Source organism: Centruroides vittatus, unplaced genomic scaffold (genome assembly GCF_030686945.1).
Source record: "Centruroides vittatus isolate TY-2023 unplaced genomic scaffold, ASM3068694v2 contig_630, whole genome shotgun sequence".
In the NCBI taxonomy this organism is placed as follows: domain Eukaryota; kingdom Metazoa; phylum Arthropoda; class Arachnida; order Scorpiones; family Buthidae; genus Centruroides; species Centruroides vittatus.
Window position 1 is genome coordinate 2,242,673 of NW_027122387.1, and position 24,529 is coordinate 2,267,201.

At 32.4% G+C, this 24,529-nt stretch overlaps 2 protein-coding genes across 2 annotated transcripts; both read right to left on the reverse strand.

Annotated features, from left to right (window-relative positions):
- Positions 1-771: 771 nt before the first annotated feature.
- On the reverse strand, positions 772-3,088 carry LOC136979688 (aromatic-L-amino-acid decarboxylase-like). The gene is made up of 12 exons (XM_067275729.1): positions 2,888-3,088; positions 2,708-2,821; positions 2,520-2,639; positions 2,317-2,451; positions 2,104-2,247; positions 1,971-2,037; positions 1,805-1,899; positions 1,671-1,738; positions 1,491-1,581; positions 1,323-1,421; positions 1,124-1,225; positions 772-1,049 (listed from the first exon to the last, which is right to left on the reverse strand). Exons 1-12 carry the CDS (start codon positions 3,086-3,088, stop codon positions 777-779), a joined length of 1,509 nt encoding a protein of 502 aa, XP_067131830.1. The 3' UTR covers positions 772-776.
- Positions 3,089-17,021: 13,933 nt separating this feature from the next.
- Positions 17,022-24,140, reverse strand: LOC136979689 (aromatic-L-amino-acid decarboxylase-like). The gene is made up of 13 exons (XM_067275730.1): positions 24,044-24,140; positions 21,231-21,442; positions 20,140-20,253; positions 19,943-20,062; positions 19,751-19,876; positions 19,536-19,679; positions 19,389-19,455; positions 18,159-18,253; positions 18,029-18,096; positions 17,867-17,957; positions 17,691-17,789; positions 17,428-17,529; positions 17,022-17,348 (listed from the first exon to the last, which is right to left on the reverse strand). Exons 2-13 carry the CDS (start codon positions 21,429-21,431, stop codon positions 17,154-17,156), a joined length of 1,422 nt encoding a protein of 473 aa, XP_067131831.1. The 5' UTR covers positions 21,432-21,442; positions 24,044-24,140; the 3' UTR covers positions 17,022-17,153.
- Between the last annotated feature and the right edge of the window lie 389 nt (positions 24,141-24,529).

Sequence of the window (24,529 nt, forward strand, 5' to 3'; positions counted from 1 at the left end):
CGGCACTCAATTATTGGTGTTCGCTACAGTCAGGTTTTCTTTTAGAACCTTAGGGGGATTACGGCCTTGCAGCCTAAAAACTGCCCGCGAATATCAAACGTAGTGAGTACAGTAGCCATACGTACGCCGTTCAGAGGGATCCTACCTTTCTCTACTGTCTATCTCCTCTCCCTCCTTCTTCCACCCTTCCCTTACTCTGTTTTTCGCCGGCTAAACACCTTGTGTATGGCCGATGTCTTTCATTTATGTTTGTATGTATTTACAATCTCATACTTCGATAGTCATTGGGTTGCAATTTGAAAAAATTACAGGCCTATAAATTGCCACTGTCGTATGTCTGTCTCATTATATGTCTTTCCTTAATCTCGAGGACAGAATTAGACAGATGAAAGACAAGACCAGATATGAAAAGCATAGGCGGCTCCGATTAACTATATACGAATTTCGGGTTTTAATCGAAGTTATGTTATTTCAAGTCAAAATTTTTCCTTGAAAGGTGTTAGATGACAGGCACGACTCTATTGTTAAAGAAAAAGTATGATGTACGGAGGCAAGCCACTACTAATTTGAGGTGGAGAGCATATATTTTTAAATTAAATTAAATATGATTAAACACTGCAGCCCGACATTGTGACCACGTCACAATAAACAATCGCTCGTTGCATAATTAAATCAAAATAATTTTATTTCTATAATGTATATTTCTTCGTGTTTGTTATATTACTTGCTTGGTTTAATATTAAAAATTAGTTTGTTACTTATAAATGTATACTTAATTATTTAACTAACGTACTACATTTCCACGATGATTGAATTGTTTGATTGTAGTCTTCTTTGATTGAAGCAAAATTTTCTCCGTTGTTAATATTCAATGTGTTTGCAACCGTTATAATTTCCTTCCAAGCATATTCAATATCGGCCATTGTTATGTTTCTCGAACAAACTACGAAGCGTATGACATATTTGCCAGATAATTCTGTTGGAGTAAGAAGAATGTTTCTTTTCCCATTAATCTTCTTCAGTAACATTTGATTGATAACATTTGGACCCTGTAATTGTATAAAATATTTATCATTTTTTTCAATTTTATAAAATATCGATCAATGTTACCTTCATACAATACCTTCATTCGGAAGCAGACTAAACCCATAACGACGGGAGCACATATTTCGAATCTTTCGTCTTTTAAAACGAGTTTTTCAAACTCTCGAGCTAAAGAGACGTGCTAAAATCAAAAAAGGACTCGCTTAATAAAATAAACAAGTTAATATAATATAAATAAAAGTAATTAGAGCTTTGTTTGTGCGTTTACATTAATCTACCTTTCTTATGATAGCCTGTATTTTCTTCTTTCCAAAACTTCTTAGTACAAACCATAACTTTAAAGAACGAAATCTTCGACCCAGAGGTATTTGCCAATGCTTAGCAATAAACAAATTAATATATTTTGATTTCTAGATATAAATATTGAATAATTTTATACCCCTTACTCTATAATCCGGAACTTTCTCTTCGTTTTCGTGGCGCAAATATGGCGGATTAACTTCAAACAATTCCTTTAGATCAGCGCCATTTTTAATCCTAAAATAATATACGTTCTTCAAAACATCGCATTGCTTTTAAATTAATTACGATGCCAATTCAATGCTTTATAAAGTAATTATACGTACCACATGACGGTACAGTCGAAATTCACCAACATCCATTTATGTGGACTCATGGTAAATGAGTGAACGTACTATAAAACAAAACTTTATTGTCTATAAATATACTTTAATATTTATAATAAAAACGTGAGACTAACCTCCATTCCATTAGCTAAATATCTAAATTCTGGGCATATTAAAGCAGCACCCGCGTAAGCGGCATCCACGTGAAGCCATAACTTTTCTTTTTTACCTGTAATTTTGTACATTATATTTAAAAAAGAATCTACAACTCGTATATATTTATTTTAAAAAAGCACAAACATATCGCTCCTATTTCTTGTAAATTATCAAAGGCGCAAGAACTTGTCGTTCCTAACGTTGCAGCTACCTGTAAATAATTGGTGTATCGTTATAAAGTTAAATTTGTTTTTAATAAAACGGTTAAAATACCTACAAAACAAGGAACGTAACCAGTTTTGCGATCATCTTCGATAGCCTTTCGCAAAGTTTCTCCTCTTAAACCATACATTTCGTCAGTCTTCAAATATCTCAACGTTATATCAGTAAATAAAGCGGCTCTCTTGATCGAAGAATGGCCCTAAAATAATTACATTAGTAATTATTTAAATAATAAATACATCAAATTTTATACAGATTTTCATCTTACCTGATTAGAAGTGTACGCAACTAATTTATGATAAATTTGCGAGGGATGCAGATTAGGATGATCTTGCAAAATTGCCGAAGTTACTAATTTTCTAGCCGCTAGCAATGCTAATAATGTCGATTCACTTACAGAACCCTACAGACAATTTACACTGTGTTATCAAATTATTATATTTTAATAAACATTTTAAAAACAGTTCTAACTTGTATAATTCCTCCTCCTTTTCCTCCCGAACAGAATAGAAATTCTTCGGGCAAGTTCAACAATTTACCTAACCAATCAGTCATTTTCATTTCTAATTCGGTGCAAGCGGGACTCGCAGCCTGAAAATTTATAAACAAAATAAAAAATAATGTTTTTCATTGTATTTTTTCACGTTATAAATATTTACCCAATTGAAACCGATACAGTTAAGTGCACCGGAGAGCATATCTGCACAAATCGATGGAAAAGAATTAACCGATGGAAAATATGCATGGAAATGGGGGGATGCCCAGTGAGTCATCTGCCAATAGATTCTTATATAATCAATATAAAACAAAATAACTCGACAAAATTTCCATTTACTTACACCGGGTATGACGACTCTGTTAAGGTCGTTAAATATATTGTTCCACGGTTCGCCGTCATTGGGTGCTTCGTCGGGTATAAGTTCGTTGATGTATCCGGGTTGAACACCAGATAATACAGGCTTTTCGTGAATGTATTTAAAATAATCTGCTATATAGTCGACGAGTTCTTTGGCGCACACACGAAACTCTTCCAACTCCATTCTCTTTTAGTATGGACCGAAAGACGTGTCTTCTAAACTATAAGAGTAATAATATACCTCGTTATATTACCCAGTTTTTAAAATAGATGACATAATATCTTCGTTTTTCCTTAACTTTTACTATATTTATATAGGAAATATTTTAAATTCCATTAGCATCTTATGCTTATTCGTTTTATTTTTAAAACTTACCTTTGTCCCTTTTTATTAATAAAATTCGAATTTTATTTTATACTATTATAACTCAATCTATTTTTATTTTTTTTTAACTATTTATAATTTAATTGCAAAGAATATTATAGAAATAATGTTTAATAATTTGTTTTAAATAGCAAATAAAACTAGGAAATTATTAAATTTTTTAAACTTAGTTTTTGTAATAAAATAGAAAATTTTATTTCCTTCTGAGAATATAAATTTAAGAATTATTGAAATTCATTTTTCTTCTCAATAGTTCACAAACAGGAAATATAAAGTGAATATTTTTCAGCCACGGTCTTTGACACAAATCACCTTCTGAACTTTGTGATTTACGCAGATTTTTTTAAATAAAATGACTATTTTTAGATAAAATATTTTGTATTTTAATAAATTATAATTCTTTAGAAAAATATTCCAGAAAATGTGGAAAATGTACTTGTAACCGCTACTTATACTTTTTATTACACGTATAAGAAGCCATCATTTTTAACTCGTCTTATAATTTTACAGGCCACCGTAGCCCGAAATGATTTCTCTTAATAATTCTCCGGTGGAAATAGTTTTTATAATCACAATTGTGTAGTAGTAAAACAGTAAAAGTGTGTAATAAACGGGTGTTTTTTAAAACGTGTCCTCAAAATTCTTGTAATTAATAAACAGTTCGTGATACGTCAGAAAATAAGATTGTCTTTAGTAAAAAGTAAATTTGATTTTTGTCGTATTGAATATACGAGTCGACCTAATTAATTTGTGTCCTGTATTGAAATGTATTTATTTCTAATATAATAATATTATACGGGTCGCTTTCTCTTAAGTGTTACATTGCCTGATCTAAGCCCCTTGGCCGGGTGGTGAGGGAATGGGTCTAGGTTGTGAAAGACTGCCGTTCCGAGTCTTCTAGAGCGCCCGAGGGCTTTGGATATTAATACAAAAAGTATGAACTTCTCTTTTATCTGTGTGCTTTACAACTTTTCATAATTATCAATAAATTTTTATAATTTTTTCTACTAATTCTTACGAAAAGTTTTGTCTTTCTCTTCTAAAAAGGTTTATTTTTTATACTTCCCTATTAAGATAACGAATGGGAATTCGACACCTGCGTTTACACAGTTCGTATCTCCTTGTTACTTACCTTATTTAAAAATCAGTCAGTCCATTAACGTCCTACTAATTTTTATAATCACTTTTATTTAACAGTGGCCTAGTGAAGAATTAGTGAACCATTTATTCTGATAATTTTTTTTTCTATCGAAATTCCTTTCATAATACACAATATTTGTCCTTTTATTACAAATATAAATGAAGGCTGGAAAGTGCAAGAAACTGAAAAAAAAAAAAATTATTGAAGCATTGTATTTTAAGAATTGGTCTTATTTTTGCATCTGACAGTAATATAAAATTTAGGAAAATCAATTAAGTAAAAAATTCGGCGACTTTTTGAGACTTTGGCTATCGGAGCGCTTTTTGTGTAAGTACCTGCAGTGAAGTTTCTAAGAAAAGCCATTACGAACTTGCTGCAGTGATCGTGTTTGTGTGTTGGTAAATAAATATGTAGTGGTCTGTATTTTTTGTGTATTCGGTATACTGTATTGAACAAAATGGTTATGCGGCCCGCGCTCGTCATTCTCTCAGTTATGTGGCCCGCTGTGAAAAAAAGTTTGATAATCTCTGTTCTAATGAAACTAAATTTATGGGTTTTTTCTCTAAATTTAGGGGAAATCAGCGTAATGGGAGAAATTTAAGGGAAAATGTAATGTTTGCCCGTATTGGTTAGAGTTTCAGCGACGAATAGGAGTTTCCAAAAGTCACATAACTCAAATTGTTCTCGCGTCAGAATCTGGCGATGAGATCCGGAGAGGGTTGTTTCATCACACGATGCATTTGCTCGTCACTGTGCCCACGCCGCCTGTGCCCTAAAGTGAAAATTTGTGTTTCTCTAGATTGTCAAAAAGTAATATATATGCATTGTATTGGAGCAAAACTATTTAGGAGAACTTGCTTCACATTTTAGGGAGGACTCTGTTAGTTTTAGGGAAATTTTGGGTCTGTTTAGGAAGTTTTCACGACAGAAGGTTGGAAACGTTGATTTAAGATGCGTTCGAAGTTTAAGGCCTGATGATGGGCAATAGGCAACGAGCTAAAATATACCATACAGAGTGGCTGTTATCTACAGTGGCTACTGTGTACTGTCACCTTAGATACAGCGCTTTTGGTTGGCAATGACGTGTACTATCGACCGCCATTTTACTTCAAGTCAAAACATTGAAGTCTATACCATGTGATGAGCAGGATTGTCATTTTAAAATATATTTTTCTCATCTAAGTCTAGATTGTTTTGTTTGCCTCTAGATTTGAGATTTAGACAATTAGATAAGTGATATATATCTAGATCAGGGGTCGCCAAAATGATCGATATCGACTCCCAAGGGTCGATATAACATTACTGGGTGGTCTATTATCAAGCTTAATCTAAGGATAAGGAAGAGCAAAGGATCAAGCTTATCCATCTTACTGATTGTCAGTTACAAAAATTATTAACATATGTACAGTACAATAAATGAAAAAGTTCAAAATTTAAAAAAATGTATTAAAATAGTATGTGCGTTTTTTTGCTTGTAACGCAAACTTTTTGGAGGGGGTCGATGTGAGGTTTCGGGGGTCGACGATCAAAAAAGTTTGGCGACCCTTGATCTAGATTGTTTTAACTGAAATCTAGCTATTTTCTAGATTTTATTTAATTATTATGTGACCGCAGGGTCGGTACCTGTTTGGCACCCTGTCAGGATGACACCACTGTGTCTTTGCAGACAGACACAGAAACCGTTACGTTCTGGCGCGAGCGGTCGCGTATGGAGTATTTTACGTTCGGAATGGAGACGGAAGGAGATGTCCGGAAGAAGTGCACCCCATACGATTATTCATTTAACAAATACCCGTTTATTTATCAAGGCTATTTACAGAATAGCTTGTCGCTACAATTAATAAGGAGTTAGGAAGAACCTCAGTGGCTCGAGAGAGAGAGTTTACAAACTTTCGCGCGACGACAAATACCTGGAGTCCGAGTAGATCTTCGACGACGAATCTTCACCGTTCAAGAGTTCCGGAGTTAGGAGATGAGAGTTCGAGGTGTTAATCCAGGTTCAAGCCCAGATCGATTCCAGGTACAAATGCAGGTAGTCTTCGAGTACAATCCGGGTTGATTCCAAGTACGAATTCAGGTGTAAGGTTACGAAGCAGCACACACTGACAGGTTCCCGACTGGCGACGAAAAAGCCGTGATCGACATCGCCCCCTTCTTCTTATACGGGGGTCTTTTTTGGGTTTTTTCCACTATCTCACTCAAAATTTAGCACTTTAAGTGCAATCAGCAAGTTCACCCGCTGAGTCAAAGTGATACATTTGATGTGTCACTTATCACGAGGAACTAAGTCCGTGGGAAACGGTTTTTATTATTACATTAATCAGATAATTTTTTCGAAAAATAAATGTTATAATACGTTATAAAGGAAACTTGTCCGAAATGACCCTTAAATTTTAAAGGTTCCTTTTCGTAACAAAAGTTCGGTCTTCACAACTATAAAGATAAGATCAGAGTTTAAACTGGTTAGTGTAGTACTTAGCCCTCAATGTAACAATAGTTTTATAATCTAAGTACGAATCAGGTCTTGAAGGGCTTTACTCTCGACGATATGATTATTTACAGGGTACTCAGGTCAGTCTGATCCGTACCACACTCAGTACGTTGTTGATTTTTTTTCGAACAGGGCTTTTTTCAGAATATAAGCAGTATTCTTGTGTTTTTATTATAGTTATTGTTTGTGAAAATTTTTATTTCAACTTGTGAGAGTATTTACAATGAAAAACTACATTTTGACCTTTGTCATGTTATGAACCACATTGATGAAGTTAAAATCCTTCTAAGAAGCTAATAATTGTGGGAAATGGAAAAAGTGTTGCATTTTCCCATCGAAAATAGACAAAGAAAACATGCCAGTAAGTGAAAGAGACTGATATGTAGAAACTGCACCATTAGGATGGGTACGAATTGTGCACTATATCCATCATGCTGAGTAACAAAAGTATATTAACACGAACTAACCTTTTGTTCGTTACGTTGTAGACAACAATCTTAGACACTGAAACCGCGAACCTGAAGAGGAATTGGAAAATTACCAATCCGAAATGCATTGTTAAACAAGCGAAATAAAGTGAACTGTTTTAATCTTGGTCTCTGTTAATTCCGTATAATTAAGAAAGAGGTGATAAATATCACTAGTCTCACTATTGGAAGAAGAAACCTTTACTTACAATCTATGTTCGAACTGCAGTGAAAAAATACTTTTCAGGCGTAAACGTTACTGTCGTGCGCCCAAGTGTCTCGCTCTGACTGAAAGCATCTTTTGCGTTAATCACATGTATTTTCAGTGTTTTTCGCTTTATTTTTAGTGTGTTTTGGTTATATATATATATAACCTGTACTTAATATCCATTCATCCAAGAAGAGTATGGAAGGAACGAAGTTTAAGAGGATGTTGTAGTACCTGTTGATTGAGATGATAAAGAAACTTATCTCGAAGATTGAAAGCGGTACTTGTGTGGCACATCTGAGGCCAAGTACCCCGTATAGCGTCGAAGTCTCGGTGTGCACCGTTCTTAAGAACAAGAAAGCAATAAAAGTAGCAATTGTGACTAAAGGTGTGACGACTTTGACCTCCAGCAGATCGCATATTAACATGAAAAAATTCCTTCTGGTATGGATAAATGAGAAACAATTGGCTGATGATATAATCTCCGAGAGGATTATTTGTGAGATTGCCAAGAAGCTGCACAGTGACCTTAAGAAACGGGACATCACCATTTCTCATCTAGGTACAGTAATTGAAATTTTCGTTTTATTGTACACTATATTACTTATTGTTTTTACGCTTTAATTTATTATTTAGGGCATTTTAATTGTGTTATCGTTCCTTTAAATTATGTGTAAGCTATTTATTGTTTAACTTTACATAAATGGTTAATGTTTAGGGTCTGGGAAGGGGTTAATTCACTTTCCATTATTTCTAATGGGGGAATTTTGATTCGCAGTTAGTGAGTAGACGATAATTATTAAATTGAAAATTCAAACTCTCTTTTTGTCAAGCAACAATTGCATTCTTTGTGGATTATTATCGGTCTCATTGTATCTCTAACTTACAGAAAAGATGTAAATAAATAAAAAATAATAATAATAAATTTGTTGTGTCAGATTCTGAGAATTAAATAAACATACTTCTTTTAAAATAAATAAACTTTATTCAATTCATTTTCTACTTTAAAGTGCGTATTGGCATAAAATTCTACAGTTACTCCTTAGGTACAGGTATTCCTCGTACAACATTGCATTCCTACAACACGATTTCTCTCTAACAGGTTCGAAAATTGGGAAAATCCCCCGTACAAAACGTCAGAATTTTTAAGTGCAAACACCGACATTCGATATTTTTTATTCAAGCAAGCAAGCGTTGTTGTCTCATATTTGCCTATGGATTTTAGTATTGAAATTTCAATGTTGTTTCGTGCCTTTCGTCCCGTTTTCATTAACGAAAACTCATTGTACGAGTACAATTTTTCTTCTTTCCTTGTCCAGGCTTTCTATTCTAGCTCGGTAAACCAGGTACGCTATCGGGGATGCTGCTCTAAATGAACCCGAAAGACCGTCTCTGTGTTTTATTTTCATAGATAAAATTTAACGTTACTACATAAAAAGATTAAATTTTTAAAGAGCTCTTAGGCAAACGCAAGCAAATGAAAATATCAAATTTTATGGAAAAAAATAGAGAAAAATCAAGATGTTGCCGATACTTCAGACTAAGTTCAAGAGGAAAGCTCAGAAGATGACGATATTTTGCCAAAAAGAAAACCTCCTCGTTTAACGGATTTTAGCAGTGAAGAAAAAATTAATATTAATGCCTAATAGGCCTACTTTCGATTGTGATTGGAATGTAATTTGAAACAAAATCGTACACTTATAAATTCCCATCATCGTCCTTCTATCTTTCCTTAATGTCGAGAACGTGTTAGATAAATGAAATTCAAAACCATATATCGAAAGCTTAGGGGCAGGAGGCCACGATAACTATATATGAACTTCCGGTGCAAACAAGAAGTGACGTTATTTCAATTCGAACATTTTCTCCCGAAAGGAATTTAATAGATGTTCGGCACGACTCCATTGCTAAAGGAAAAGTATGATGTACAGGGGCAAGAGCTACTAATTTGAGGTGGAGAGCGTATATTTTTAATTAAATAAAAATTGCAGTTCGGCATTGTGACGATGTCACAATAAATAATTGCTGATGGTTAGTTAGTTATTGATCGTCCCGCTACCAAAATAGTTCAGTGGTTTTATCCACTCGGTTACTGGTGGGCGCCTGAATTGTTGGTTTAACAAATAACGATTTATTTTGAAATGGTTTAAAAGCTTGGCAGAGAAATGAATTTGTATTTCGTGAGTGCAGATCAGTTAGACAAAACCATTTGTTAACATATTGAAAAGGAATTTACTTAACAGATTTATATAATGTTTTTCAATATGAATACTACTATTATATATATACACTATAAAGAAAAGTACTGCAACCATGCGTGTGTTTAAGATTGACCGAAACTCTCAGGCAACATAAGGTTATATGTTGCCTGAGGACTTTGAGCGGTTACCCGGTTACTGAAATTAAATGTATGTTTCAGTGGTACCAACTTTACTTAATTTTTAGTACAAGTATTATTTAACAACAGTTGTAGAGGCGTTTTAGAGAAATAAGTAATAAAATAATTGAAAAACTCAGATATTATTTCTCAAATGTTTAAGATAAATAGAGTTTTGTAAGATTTCGATAATTTTATATGCAACCTTTCCAGAAATTAAACAAAGCACAAATGCTCCATTTACAAACTCAAGTATGTCAATAAGCTTTGAAAGTTGCTAACAAAATAGCTAATTTGAATTAATTCTCAACTATATAAATTATGGAAAGAATGAAAATAAATACGTGACATAAAACACTAAGCAAATATTAATTCTTTTTACATGTCCTTAGGCCTACTATTTTAAATTTCAGTGCATATCCTGTCTACTTGAACCTTGTTTATTGATAGGACTTATTAGAGGTAAAAACAAAGATATTTTGTTTTAACTTTTGACAATGACCTCTTCTATTTGATAATCAGAAACTACACAGTATAATAAGTCCTATTAAGTTGAGATATGTCGATTTGAATACTTATAACTTGGAGTCAAAATGTCGTAATTCTAGAATTTTCTAAAGTTTGGAGCTATATCACAAACGATATTATTAATATGTATAAGAAAAAACGGTTGAACTATATTACTTATGCATCACTTAATATTAAACCGACAAACATTTTATACTAGATATACATTATATTTTAATAATTCAAAAACACTTCCTACAGCTATGAAAAATATCAATTTTTTCAAACATTACGACAATTTACAGAATAATTTATGTACAGAGTATAGTATATATAGGTGATCTACATTCCGTGTACACTCCTGAATTAAATGATACTATTCTTTCGATCAAAGACAAATATTAAGAAACAAGGTCCAAGTAGATAGGATATAAATAGAAAACTATGCAAAGACTTCGTTATTTCAGAAACTTTCCATAAAATCACATAAACACTAAGCAAAATAAATACAGAAAAGTATTTTGCTCTGTCTGAACTCATCATAACGACAATCGTAAAAATGAACACAACGCTTTTGTGGGTGCTGAAGCCAACAAGCATTTACAGAATCAGGGCTACTTATAAACTTATATTTTATAAATTCTAACAAAGAACAAGATAAAAATAAAATACTCAAAATATAAACTTGAAAAAATGATTTCCGTATTTACTTTAAATTAATAAAGTTAAATACGTATGTCGATGCAGCGTATTTACAAAACACTGCATCGATAACATTAAGATGGTGAATTTCATATTGCAAATTGCTTCAACATTTCGTCGCACGCATCCAACCTTTTCTCTATCATAATTATTAGTAAACAATGTTTATGAAAATTTTAAAAACCCTCGAATAAAACGATAAACAATATCCTGTTAGGAAATTTTTACAATAAAAATCGAGCAACGAGTTGCTTAACTTTCCCGGCTGTTATAAGATTTCATTTAAGAACCACTCTTTATATTATTAATTATAATAAATGAAATTGTGAGTGGAGTGATCTGTTATGATATTTTATTTTAAAAACTTTTTATATTATTAATTATTATAAATAGCAAAAAGCTTATATTTGAGGGTAGAGATGAGTTTTATAAAAACTTGTAAACGCTAATAAAGAGTAAAATCTTCATAAGTCCGACCCTCCTGAGATATGACACATGACCACCTTTATCTTCCCACCCCTCGATCTTTAACTACCAAAATTTAATAGCACTAATGCCCCTACATTGAAGTTACCGCGCCAAATTACATTTCTTAATCATTTTCCCGTCGTGAGATATTAAACGAAACAGACGTCAATACACGCGTACACAAATACATACCTACAGAATTTTTCCCCGTTTTTTATTGACTTTTTTGGATTCAGGGGGTCTCAAAACGTGGTGATTTTCAACAACCCGGAGGGTCAAATTTGAAAGGATTCCAATACATTCTTTTGTTATGTATACACAATAGACGGGAAATTAGACTGTTCGACCACAAGAATCGACATAAAAACCTTCGGGTTTTGAACGCCTCGCTTTTCGAACAATTCGGTTCGCGAACAAAATGGTCGACCACTGCCGCCATTTTGTTCAAGATCCGGCCACAAATGGTCGACTTCCTACGTTACGGTCACTTTCTACGTTAAAAGAGGCCGACAGTACGACCAATCAACGGCAGGACTACCGATTCGCGAAGTTAGTGGGGCCGAGATGGCCTCGAATCGCGTAACGAATCATCGACGACATTGTTATTTAAATTGCATTTCAATGCGCATGCAGGCAAGATGCTGTTTCTATTTTTCCGTAGGCGCCGCAGTTGAATTTATATCAAATTAATTAATAAAAACCGCGTTAATTGACAGTCACGTAACATAAATAGCGCACAAGAATCCGTGTTTAAATATTCTTTAGTTAAATTAAATGGCAAACATTTATCAACATAATATTAACATTTTTTAATACTAGATATCCAGTTAATTAAAACTAAAAATAGTAATTAAATCTAAAAGTAATAAGGTAATAAAGATATAGATAAAATATTATATTGCTTTTACAGGCATTTTTATATATAAAATACAGCTAAAAAGGTTTTGTTTTGGGGTCGGATGAACCCATTTTATATTGTTTCTTATGGGAAAATTTGTTTCGGTTTTAGAACAGCTTTTAGGAACGAATTGGGTTCGAAACCCGAGGTTTGACTGTATTTCGGACACATCACCTAAAAAACGTTCTTTGGGTTCGCTGGTCGGATTCGATCTTGGTTTCCAAGAGCTGTAGGCTAGGGAATGTATGTTAACCGCGTCAGCAAATGAAACTTCATTAAGTTAGATTAGACTTATACTAGAAAAAATATAATGAAAAAATTTACTTATACTTTACTAAAATACAGTTTGCAATACTAGTGAAAAGGATAGATTGAAAATTATAAAACAAAATATTTTATGAAAGAAATAAGAAACGTACGGTTTTTGGTATCTCTGTTGTCAGAAGAGTTAAAAAAGCAAGAGCAATGATGGTGATGAATCCCGCATATATGTATGCAAGTTTTTCGATCATCATTCCATCGCCGTACATACCAATATAGAAAAATTTTGCAGTAAGGGCCAACTGAAACGTGTAATAAACTGCTATCAGTGGATTAATCGTTTCGTCTAGGTCGAAAAGAATGTCACAATATTGCGCATGTTTTTCAATCGCAGAACGAAAATCTAATGGTTCACCATCCTCAATGGCATTTTCCATCATTTCACATAACGAGGACATGTTCTCGTGTAGGGTGTGGCCTATATCTAAGATGTTGATCAGAGTTATAGTTAAGAATCCAAGTCCGTAAAACATGTTGAATAGCGCTAGAATAAAATGCAATATAAGATTATGGACATTTTCTTCATTTACAACAGATCCAAACATTATCGTGTTAATTGCAAATACCACGACGTAGGTGGAAGTCAGCATGCAAATGACACATTTACTTAATTTGTAATGAAGGAATGCGGAACTTTCTTTGAAATTATCCAAGTACATTTTTCATTTATCCAGAATTTGATTTACACAGATTCTCGTATTTTCACTGAGAACAAGTTCAAATTGTAAATAAATGGATACACTAAAAGATAAGATTAAAAAGCAACGAAGAACAAAATCCACACCAAAAAGACGATGCATGCCCCCGGTGAATCGATCTCGTTGTTCGTCTTGTAACAAGATAAACAAAAGAATATCGACGATACAAGAAATAAATAAAATTTTTACCAGCCACTGATATACCTTATATAGAAAGTTAACCTTTTCTTGTTTTAAAGGTACATAAGCTCCAAAAATCAAAAAAATTCTTCGATTTTCTGTTAATCTACATAATAAACAGAAACAATCGGGAGGATGATTGGCAGGATTACGAATCATTTTCGAAACTTTTCTATTTGTAAAACGTCTTTGAATATCTGCGTGGAAAGTATATCGTACGATATCAACGAAGATGTTAGAAGGAAACATGTACGAGGAAACGACAACTGCGCTTAAATATCGAATTCAGTAAACAAATCGAAGGTTTGTTCGGGTATGTTATGCACACTCGTATGACTAACTTATTTAGAATTTAGCATATATCAAGCGAAATCTGATAGGAGACATTTTCGAAAAATTTAAATAATTTGTATAATTTCTACGATATTCCCCGAACATCTCAATTTAAAATTATTACAGAAACATCACTGATATATTTCTGTATTTATCTTCTCTTCTCCTCTAATAACTAAAAATTCTTATCAGTTCATCAGTTATGACATGGATTTCCACATTAGCGTTCATCATGGCAAATTTTACAGTAACTCATGCACGTGTTATATATTTCAATTTTTTTTTTTTTTTGTTTTTAAGGTATTAGGTTTCCTTTTCCTAAATATGTCGGAAGCAATGGTCGACTGCCCAATACAGGTAATCACAATGACGTGTGCTGTGCGTATACAAACTCATATTAACGTATACATTTTTTACGCGTGAAATAAATAAACAGTTTATCGGTAAAACAAAATCAGAGGATTATAAAAAAAAATTTCATGTTTGGCACAGGTGTAGTAAGAAACAGTCACGCCTTCAACAATTTTTGTCAATTTTAATAATTTTTATTGTTTATTATTTATTTTTTATTAGTTCCTTAAAATGTCAACAAAATATGTGGAAATTCATAAATGTAAAAAATGTTTTGAATATTTAATGTTTTACAAAAGCTTTTTGTGAAATAAAAAAGTTATATTACAAAAATGTAAATAATTTTAAAGATGTTAATAGGACGATTAGTTCTGTAAAATACAGTTGCTTATTTAATTACTGATATTACAACATTTATTTTACACCGATACAATGCTTTTCTGCATAGGATATAATGGTTAATGTTACCCAAGGGCGTCGCCAAGGGGGAGCAGGAGGGGGCAGCTGCCCTCCCCTAGAAATTGGAAAAAAATTATTTAAATGCTAAGTTTGATTACAATAATCTTCCTAGGCTTCTTGAAAGTTAAAAAAATGTTTTAATAAAGATGTTTCTTTTCCGGTACATAGTAAATGATTAAAACTTTATGAATCGTTTTTATTTTACCTACATACAATTCATATCCTCTATCAATTTAAATCATCTTGCTCCCCAGGCCCATTGGCTGGCGTCGTCCTTGATGTTACCTATGGTTCCAAAATGGCGGCTCGTCTCTGATTCCAGCCAATAGAAGAAAGGAAACTGGGGACGCACGTTCTAACATAACCTGACCTATTTTAATAATTTTGTTGGTAATAATTATGGTAATTTATTAGAATAGGTTAGGTTAGGTTAGAACGTGTCCCCACTTTTTCCTTTCTTCTATTTACTGGAATCAGAGACAAGCCGCCATTTTGGAACCATAGGTAACATTAACCGATATAATTATAAACAAACCAAGAACCCAAACGATTACAGCACACCTATCGGCAAACTTGTTTATTACCTCTACTTTTAAGGATGAAAACAATAGGCATTCAGAGACCAGATAATCCGTTGATTCAGGTCTTTCTAAGTAGTAAAGACGTGAGACTAAGTTGGTCTTTTTGTGCTTTCTGAGTGGTAAAGGGCCTAAAACCACAGAAAAAACCCCTAACCTAAATTGAAAAAAGAAAATTAAGCTGACGACACCGTAGTTGCTAGTACCGCCATCTAGCGGTAAAGTCTGAAAACCATTAAAAAAAACACTGTGAAAGGCAAGAAATCGTTAGACACTAGGCGGCTCCCCTCCGGGAGATTCGTCGGGGGCACGAACGGTCGAATGCCACCTAGTGGAAAAATAAAATGGCGTAGAATGCACTGTGAAAGGCGAGAAATAGTAAATATGATAACTTACTTATCTTTGGTCTCCGGTCCAAAAGTAGGGTACAGTTAAACTCGTCTCGGCCTCCCAAGTTCAGATATATACTCAAAGTCCCGAAATTCCATAGGGAATAATCTACAGTACGGCCGAAATTAATAAATGCATTAAATTGTTATTCCTGCTTCAGTTTATATACACATTATATCCCATATGAAATTCACACGGCTATACTCTATACTTTAATTAATGAGAATTTCAGAAATATTTTGAGTTATGGCATTCGACAGAATTGTATAATTTGTATAAAGCGAGTTTTTAAATTACAGTATCGAACATTAAAAACCGTTGGATAGATTAAAATTGCTATATTTAATACCTTTAATACAAAGTAAACCTTTTCTCCGCCGAGGTTATCCTCCATCCAAGTCGATTTTGACACGCGCAAATGACCTTTCACCCGACTACGACTTAATGAGCCGGTCTCGACTTTTCATCCGGCTTGGACTTTTCATCCATTTTCCTTTCCAATTTACAGTATTGTCCGAGGACTCGTTCTTCCGCTTCGATTAAATTAAAGTCCAAATAACAACGACGCCAAGTGACGACGAAAATATAAGGTAGTGTTTGTCGAGTTTAAAGACTCTTGTTTAAACGATTATAACAGGCCAAAGCCACTTATGTTATGCAGATATTTACATTGTAAACCGTGTGCTACTGCTAACAAATTTTACAACAAATGGTATAAAGTGGCCACTAGTATGCACTACAAGTCGACGTTACGTTAAACTCCAATAAAAAGAAATCAAAGAAAACACATCGTAGTTGGTGTATGTACAAACTCGAATAATAGTGACTTCGACGATTAAATTTGTAAATAGAATTTGTAAATTAATACTAATTTATTAATAGTATAATTTATTATGAATATAAATTTTTTTATCTCGATTTTAATTACATTAAGTTCTTCCAGTTTAAACCTGTAATGGCGCCAGTCCAAATTCTGCTATTTTTAACATCAAACTCCGTGTCTTCCATTAAAAAATTAAAAATTCTGTCGTAAGAAATAATGGAAAGCAACTCTTGTTACTCAAATTTCCATATTGTTCTCAGAAATGCATTAGATTCGGATGGGAACCATAGCCTTATTTCAGCGTTATACGCGTAAATAACATAAAAAAATGTATGCTTAACACTTTATTTGACATCATTATTTTTCGTACGAACATTTAATTACAATATTTAACATAATATATTTAATGATTTAATCCCTTGTCTTGAGTTTAATTACAGTACATCCAATTTGAAATTTCGTTTAGGTAAATTTACGCATTTGTCAATAATTTTGTAGCTACTGTTTGAATTTCCTTCCACGAAAATATAACGTCGTCTTCGTTGGTTTGTCTGGAACATATAGCAAAGCGCAAAATATATTTTCCTTTAATTTTTGTCGGAGTCAAATGGATAATTCTTCTCTCGTTAATAGTTTTCAATAGATTTTCATTTATGGAATTTGAACCCTGAAAAAAAATTATTTCTTAATTATTAGAGCAAGATATTTCGATAATTTAATGCATAATTAGTTTTATTTGATGATACCTTTAAACGAAAACACACTAAACCCATCACTACTGGAGTGGAAATTTCAAATCTTCCATCCCTCAACAGTAATTCCTCGAATTTATGTGCCAACCGCACATGCTGAAAATTATAATACTAAATTAGTATTCAAATGAATTAAATAAACTGTATCAATAGTAATCTTATATGTAAATAGATATATGACAATTTTCGTGCGTTTTACATTTAATTACAATAGAAACGGGACAGATACGTCAAGTATTGTAAATCGAAATACTTACTTTTCTTATAAATTCCTGGAGACCTTTTATACCGTAAGTTCTGAATACAAACCACATTTTTAAAGATCTAAATCTCCTCCCTAGATGTATGTGCCAATGCTAAAATAAATAATAAAGATATAAAAATTTTGAGCATATATTTTAATAAGAAAGAGTGCATAAAGCATCTAGAATACCCTGAAATCCGGAATTGCACCTTCATCCTTATGTTGTAAATATGTTGGATTAACATTAAAAGCATCCGTTAATTCGTGTTTGTTTTTCACCCTGATAATGGTATGAATTTTTAAAAATTATGGTAATAATAATAACATTATTATTAATTATACAAGACTCACCACATAGCGGAACAATCAAAATTGACTAATAACCACTTATGAGGATTCATATTAAAAGAATCTGCAAACTGTATATGAAAGTGTCATTTTTTAGATTTTTAATATTTCACAAAGTGGATAATTCCATTACCTCAATGCCTTGTAAATAATGTTGAAATTCGGAACATATAAATGCTGCTCCCGCATACGCCGCATCTACATGCAGCCAAACATTTTCTTCTTTACCTTTAAAATAAATATATAGAGAATAATCCCAATATTTTGCAAGTTCTTTTATAAAATCATGCTTATACGTAATTATAACATTAAATCCTGGACAGGAATATAGTTAGTAGCATTACAGGTCGTTACAAGAGGATGAGAGGATAGTAACATTATAAAAATACCTTTATGTAATTTACGAAAATCTCTCTAGTCTACTCTTTTAAAATCTTTTTCTGCCCTGCGAGCATTAAGAGGGATTTTTTCAATCATAACCATTATGGGTTGGATCGGGTTCTCAATGGAGGCTGCTTAGATCTCACGTATTCGGGACAGACTGTCCATTAAAACTATTGTGTTTCCGACCCGAAACGAACCCTGCTTTTCGAGATGGCAAAGGGTAGAAGCTTAAATACTAATTTTCTATACGAATACCATAAAAACAATGAATGATTATTTATTGTGATATCGTCACAATGCCAGGCTGAAATTTTTAATCATATTCACGGTATACCTATCCACTCTCTTTAACGTTACATAATTTATGGAAGCATCCTTATGGCCCGACGTAACCATCGATTGATGATGCACGAATCCATCGATGGTTTTGAAGTCATTAATAACAATTTCCCTAATTATTTTAAATAACAATAGCTACTATGCCCATCACTTAACCTTATAAACAGTCATAACGTTATAAGTATAAGCGAAGTTTCCCGTTATACATTTACGTTTAAAAATAAGGTTGGAATGATAGCCAATGGCGTAGTCTTTTACTTATAACGGAGCCAATAAGATGAAACGAATGATTGACATAGTTTTTTCAAACATGGCGAACGAGAAGAGACGATTTCATTTTTCTGATGCTGAAACTGACAAAATTGTTTATGTAATTTTTGTATGTGATCGGTGAATGATTAATTGCCGAATCAATTAATTAGTCTCCAAACTTAATTTCAGTTTAAACCTAATGAAAATAGGATGATTTGCTTAACGACATTTCTCCAAGAACCATTTACATCGTAATGGCAATATACATTATACAAAAAAATAACAAGTAAATAAAATTCTTACACATCAAGCAAATTTACACCGAAATTATATCCTTATATTGTCTCATTATAGTTTAAACATATAAGAAACTGTTTGAAATACGTACACACTTTACCAATCTCCAACAGATTATCGAAAGCGCAAGAATTTGTTGTTCCAAGCGTGGCGACAACCTGAAGTATAAAGATTGTAACATTCAAGGGTCATATTCGAACCTTGGTCATATTTTGTTAAAACTAAAAATTCAACTCGCATAAAATGGATATTTGTTTTTGCCTCGATCTTCCATAATGGCTTTTTTTAAAACATCTCCTCTTAGACTTAAATTTTCGTCAGTTTCCAATGCTCTCATTTCCACGTCGGCTAACAATCCCGCTCTTTCGACCGATGAATGACTCTATCGTAAAAATTAACATGAAAATATCTTTAAGGATTCGAACATTTTATTAATCATTAGTAAATTCTCACCTGATTCGAACAATAAGCAACCAAATTTCCAATACTTTTTAAATCTTTATTCTTCTTTTTCGAGATACCGATGGCTTTTGTTCTCGCTGCTAACAGAGCTACTAAAGTCGATTCGCTGGCAGTCATCTATAAACATTCTCCCATAATCTTTTATTATTTTCCGAGTGATGGAATAAACTCTATAATTCCTACCTGAATCACTCCTCCTCCTATACTGCCCGAACCGTAAAGGAATTCTTTTGGTAAATTTAACATCTTACCCAGCCAATTCATCATAACCATTTCTAACTCGGTTGCAGCCGGACAAGATGCCTAAATATTTTATAAATGTAATTATAAAACAATGGAGGTGAACCGTTTCGTAATAGCTCGATTCTTGGATAGATTACCCAAGTAAATCCGATAATGCCGAGACATCCTGACAAGATATCAGCGCAGATAGCTGGATACGAATTGGCTGTAGGGAAATAGGCGTGAAATCGAGGAGAATGCCAATGGGTCATCTGAAAATACACATTTGTTCTTAATTTGTTTTTAAATTTTGTATAAAAATGTAATTTATTCGTCATTAAAAACGATGCTTAAAAAATTCATCTAATTAGATTCGGTATGCGATTAATGCTTCAGTCATCCGCAAAAACGTAGCTTGATATCGATTACCGAAAGCGGAGACGATCAATCACAAAGTTAATGTGACGTCTTGGTGGTATCTCGCTCACCTCTTGGATAAAACTGATAAATGTGATTTTTATTCTAATAGTCGAGAAACTGCCATTCTTATATTAGTTCTAAACAATAAATAATAGAACGGAAGCGATAAAATAAATCAAATAAATACAATTGCTTGGTTTACTTCGATTGTTAGGCACATGATAACTATGTAAACATATCGGCAAATTTAAACACTAGAGAAATTTATTAGCAATACAGAAACACCTCTTCTAAGAGTAAAATAGAGTAAACTTTAAACTTTGTCTAGATTACGTATAATTTCAGTTCAGTATGGGTTTAATTGCTTGGTAGATCTTTCCCAGCACTCAATATTATAGAAGTCTTTTGGAGTTTTTCATTAATTAGAGCAAACAGTTTTGACTGTATCTATTTTCCCGAAATAAATACGAATTTCTTTAATCCGTCAGTTTTCCGACACCCCGTGTATTACTATGTTTATTATGAAAATTAATCCAATAGGTTTATATAGATTTCTTCTGTTATTCTGCTACTTATTGGCTTTAAAATGTCAGTTTAATTATAATAAAATTAAAGATGTTTAAAGTATTTTCTATAATTAAAATAATTCTATGATAGGAACAAAAGCCTGGACTATTTTAAAATATCTTTAAAAATGTATTTCTCTAATTGTATATATAATGTCAAGATACGAGTATAAAGTAAAAAAGAAATCTTTTTTAAGAGTATTTACAAAAAGTAGAGAATATACTCAGATCAGTTATCGAGCTACACTAGAGAATACGCTCACCCCCGACATGACAACTCCTTCGATATCTTGGAAAATCTTCTGCCAACTTTCTCCTTCTTCGGGTGCACATCCTGGCACTAAATCCCATATGTAGCCGGGTCGTACATCAGATAAGACGGGTCTTTCTCGAATTCTTTTATGATAATCGATCGTAAAATCAATTAATCGGTGAGCAAATCTACGAAATTCTTCGTCGTCCATTTTAAAATTTGCTAAAAATAGGAAAAAATATATTATAAATAATAAAAAATGTAAACAATTAAAGCTGAACTATATTATAAAAGCTTTTTCACAATATTTAATCCTGTTATTAACAATAATGTAAGTACTACAGACACTTTAGAAAATTTCCTTGGAGACGGACAAAACAGCATTTAATCAATCACGTTATTCGCTAAGATTCTGTTTATTTTTTCGGAGCATTTTCCCCCCTTTTAGGCTACGTGAATATACAGAGCCTCCATCCATTGCTTTGTAAAAGAGGTGAATGCAATAATAAAACTATATATCGCCTTAAAGTTTTATAAAATAAGACGAGCAATTAATTACATGGTCACAATATTGGTCTGCATTTTTCATCACGTTTTAAAATACGAATGCCTATATCCTATCACCTATAGATATAGGTAATTGGAGCTTCCGGCTTTAAGCTTTCCATATCTGGTCTCGGCTTTCATTTATCTAACTCCCTTCTCGAGACTAAGGATGAACGGTCGGACATACAGGCAGACGAACGATAGTGAGAATCTATAAGTCTGCAATTTGAATATTGCGGCCCAATAATCTGTATTTAAATTTGAAAATGCCATACGTTTGAATTAAGATTTTTATTTGCATATTTATGTATTTTATACAAGAAAAATTGATAAATTATTTCAATTTTCTTCTATAAGATAAATTTATTTTAAAATACTTAATAAAATATAATATATCTATATTAATATTTATATAACACTTGACTTAATAGCTGTAATATTAAGCCAATTTATTGGAACTGTATCAATTATCTGTTAATTGATAAAAGAATACAATAGATGACATTTTGTTTGTAAAATTTTAAGAAACATTTTCAGTGATAATCTTATAAAAGGCATCTTACTATAAAGACAGTGTATATATATCTTAATATGAAGGTTATGTATATATATTAAGATTATATATATAGGCATATTATCCCGAGAAAAATGTGGCATCTTTTCCATTTGTCGGGGTAAGATGCCTAGTGGAGTCACGTGTTCTAGCGTGTCCGATGGGGATCGGCGGTAGATGACAATGGAAACTTTCGAACCTTAACTGCATCGGGCATTAATTGTTTTTCGCAATTTTTAATAAATTTTATTTTAACTTTTAGTTTTAAAATGACTAGAAACACTTCGCAACAAAAACTTCGTTCTTATCTCGCTTTTATTCTTCTCGGATGTAGAAAATGTGGTAACCATAGCTAACTACGGCTTTCCGCCCTCAATATTGGCCCAACGATCTATCGTACAAACACGTGACAGTATCTGACGTCACCGTTTGAAAATAACAAAAATTAGGCATCTTTCCCAGCTTACCATCTACCCCGATCCACTCTACAATATATTATTTATTTTTTCAGCTGTAAAAATCTCGTTAGATTTGCTATCCACTTCAAGGAGTGGGAAATATATTCGGAATTTTTACATTTATGACGTCATTTATGATCTTAAATTTCTTTCTTATTACCGCTATAAATGAATAACTTGGAAATGTTAATAGTTTTTTTTGTATCATAGGCTTAATTCCAACAATAAGACAGATGTTGAATAACATTAATATGTATAACGATAAATACATTGTTTGTCGTTAAATGTCATTAAAAAATACTGTACTAGAAATATGTATAAACTGGAGTTTAATACACCGATCCTTAACCTTTATGAGCTAGTGTCACGTAGGATAAATGAGGGTTAGCTGGTGAGCACTGTATAAACTAACAGAAAGTGTCACGTATTGACAATAGGCTCTGATGGAGAGTTACGGGTTACAGCGTTACATCAAAGATGCCCTTATAAGTATAAACATTGAAGATCAGCCTATTTTATAAATAATATACAAATAATACTGAAAAGCAGAAAAAGTCACGCATAATTAAACAAGTTTTAAAAATTTTTACCACACTTTTCACCATAAATTTTCTCTTATTATGTTTGTAATATTTTTAAAAAGTTCAACACCGAAACACAGTGAGCATTTTGAAGTAATTTTTCCTTATTAATTAAATTTATTATACACGTCTCTACAAATAACCTCAGATTTAATGGTCTTAAATGGTTTTTCCTTGACCACTATTTAGGATTTACGAGCTGCGAATTACGTTATTTTATCTTTACGCTTAAGATATAATGATAAATGAAGGCAAATTAATAAAAATTTCCTATATATTAATGAATATTTTAATTTATATGATAATAATTACTATATATCATATGGTAAGAATGATAATTTATTACTTCCTTAACGGAAAAAGGCACTTTTTCTCTTCAGCCAGCGTATGCCTCTTCCTATTCGGGACGTACTAAATTACCATTTTATCATTGAAGCGATTAATAATACTTAAATCTAATAAATTATCTTAAATTTATCGATAAAATATTATAAAATTCAGATAATTAATTAGAAAAAGAAGAATTTACTAATATTTTACAGAAAAACACATTTAAAAATACCCGTTTCGGTATGTAATTCTAATAAATATATGTCTAGCGCGATTATTTCATAGACTATTTTTTAAATAATATTTTATATAATTATTCCGGAATGCTATCGCGTGGTTAGAAGCAGAAACTTACCGGATAATGTTCCTTAATGTCAACAGTTGCTGTGTGTTAGATGCCGGGTTTAGTGACGTCACATAAACGCAGACTCTGTCGCTTTTTGATAAAATATAATCAGCGGGAGGCGGAATTATTCTATCATTTACGAGATTATTACATCGTTCTCAACTTAGGGGCTCCTCTAGTAGCAAAAAAATTAACTAAAAACTTAACTTTACCACCGTATAAAAGTTTTCTAATTTTATAAAATAAAATTAATAATAAATTAAAACATTTAATTAATATTTAAAAAAAAACAGACAGATGTTATATTTCTCAAAAGTTTTAAGGACTGCACCTTAACACGTCTGGCAACACTAAAAGATACGAGCGTTGATTGGATATTAATTAACTAAATAAATACGACTTTAATAAAAGTTTTCTTTTTACTTTTTAAAAATCTCTATTCACTTTTTCTTTCTTGGACGGGAAGTAAGAGATCTCGAGTTAATGGTACCAATT

Excerpts from the sequence above, each read along its gene's own strand:
- LOC136979688 (XM_067275729.1), bottom strand. The coding sequence starts at position 3,088 with ATGGAGTTGGAAGAGTTTCGTGTGTGCGCCAAAGAACTCGTCGACTAT. Across the intron at positions 1,582-1,670 it reads TTCGACTGTACCGTCATGTG|GATTAAAAATGGCGCTGATC; the intron begins GTACGTATAATT and ends ATATTATTTTAG. Across the intron at positions 1,050-1,123 it reads TAGTCTGCTTCCGAATGAAG|GGTCCAAATGTTATCAATCA; the intron begins GTATTGTATGAA and ends ATACAATTACAG.
- LOC136979689 (XM_067275730.1), bottom strand. The coding sequence starts at position 21,431 with ATGGACGACGAAGAATTTCGTAGATTTGCTCACCGATTAATTGATTTT. Across the intron at positions 19,877-19,942 it reads TAGGAGGAGGAGTGATTCAG|ATGACTGCCAGCGAATCGAC; the intron begins GTAGGAATTATA and ends GAATGTTTATAG. Across the intron at positions 18,254-19,388 it reads GTTGGAGATTGGTAAAGTGT|GTAAAGAAGAAAATGTTTGG; the intron begins GTACGTATTTCA and ends TTTATTTTAAAG.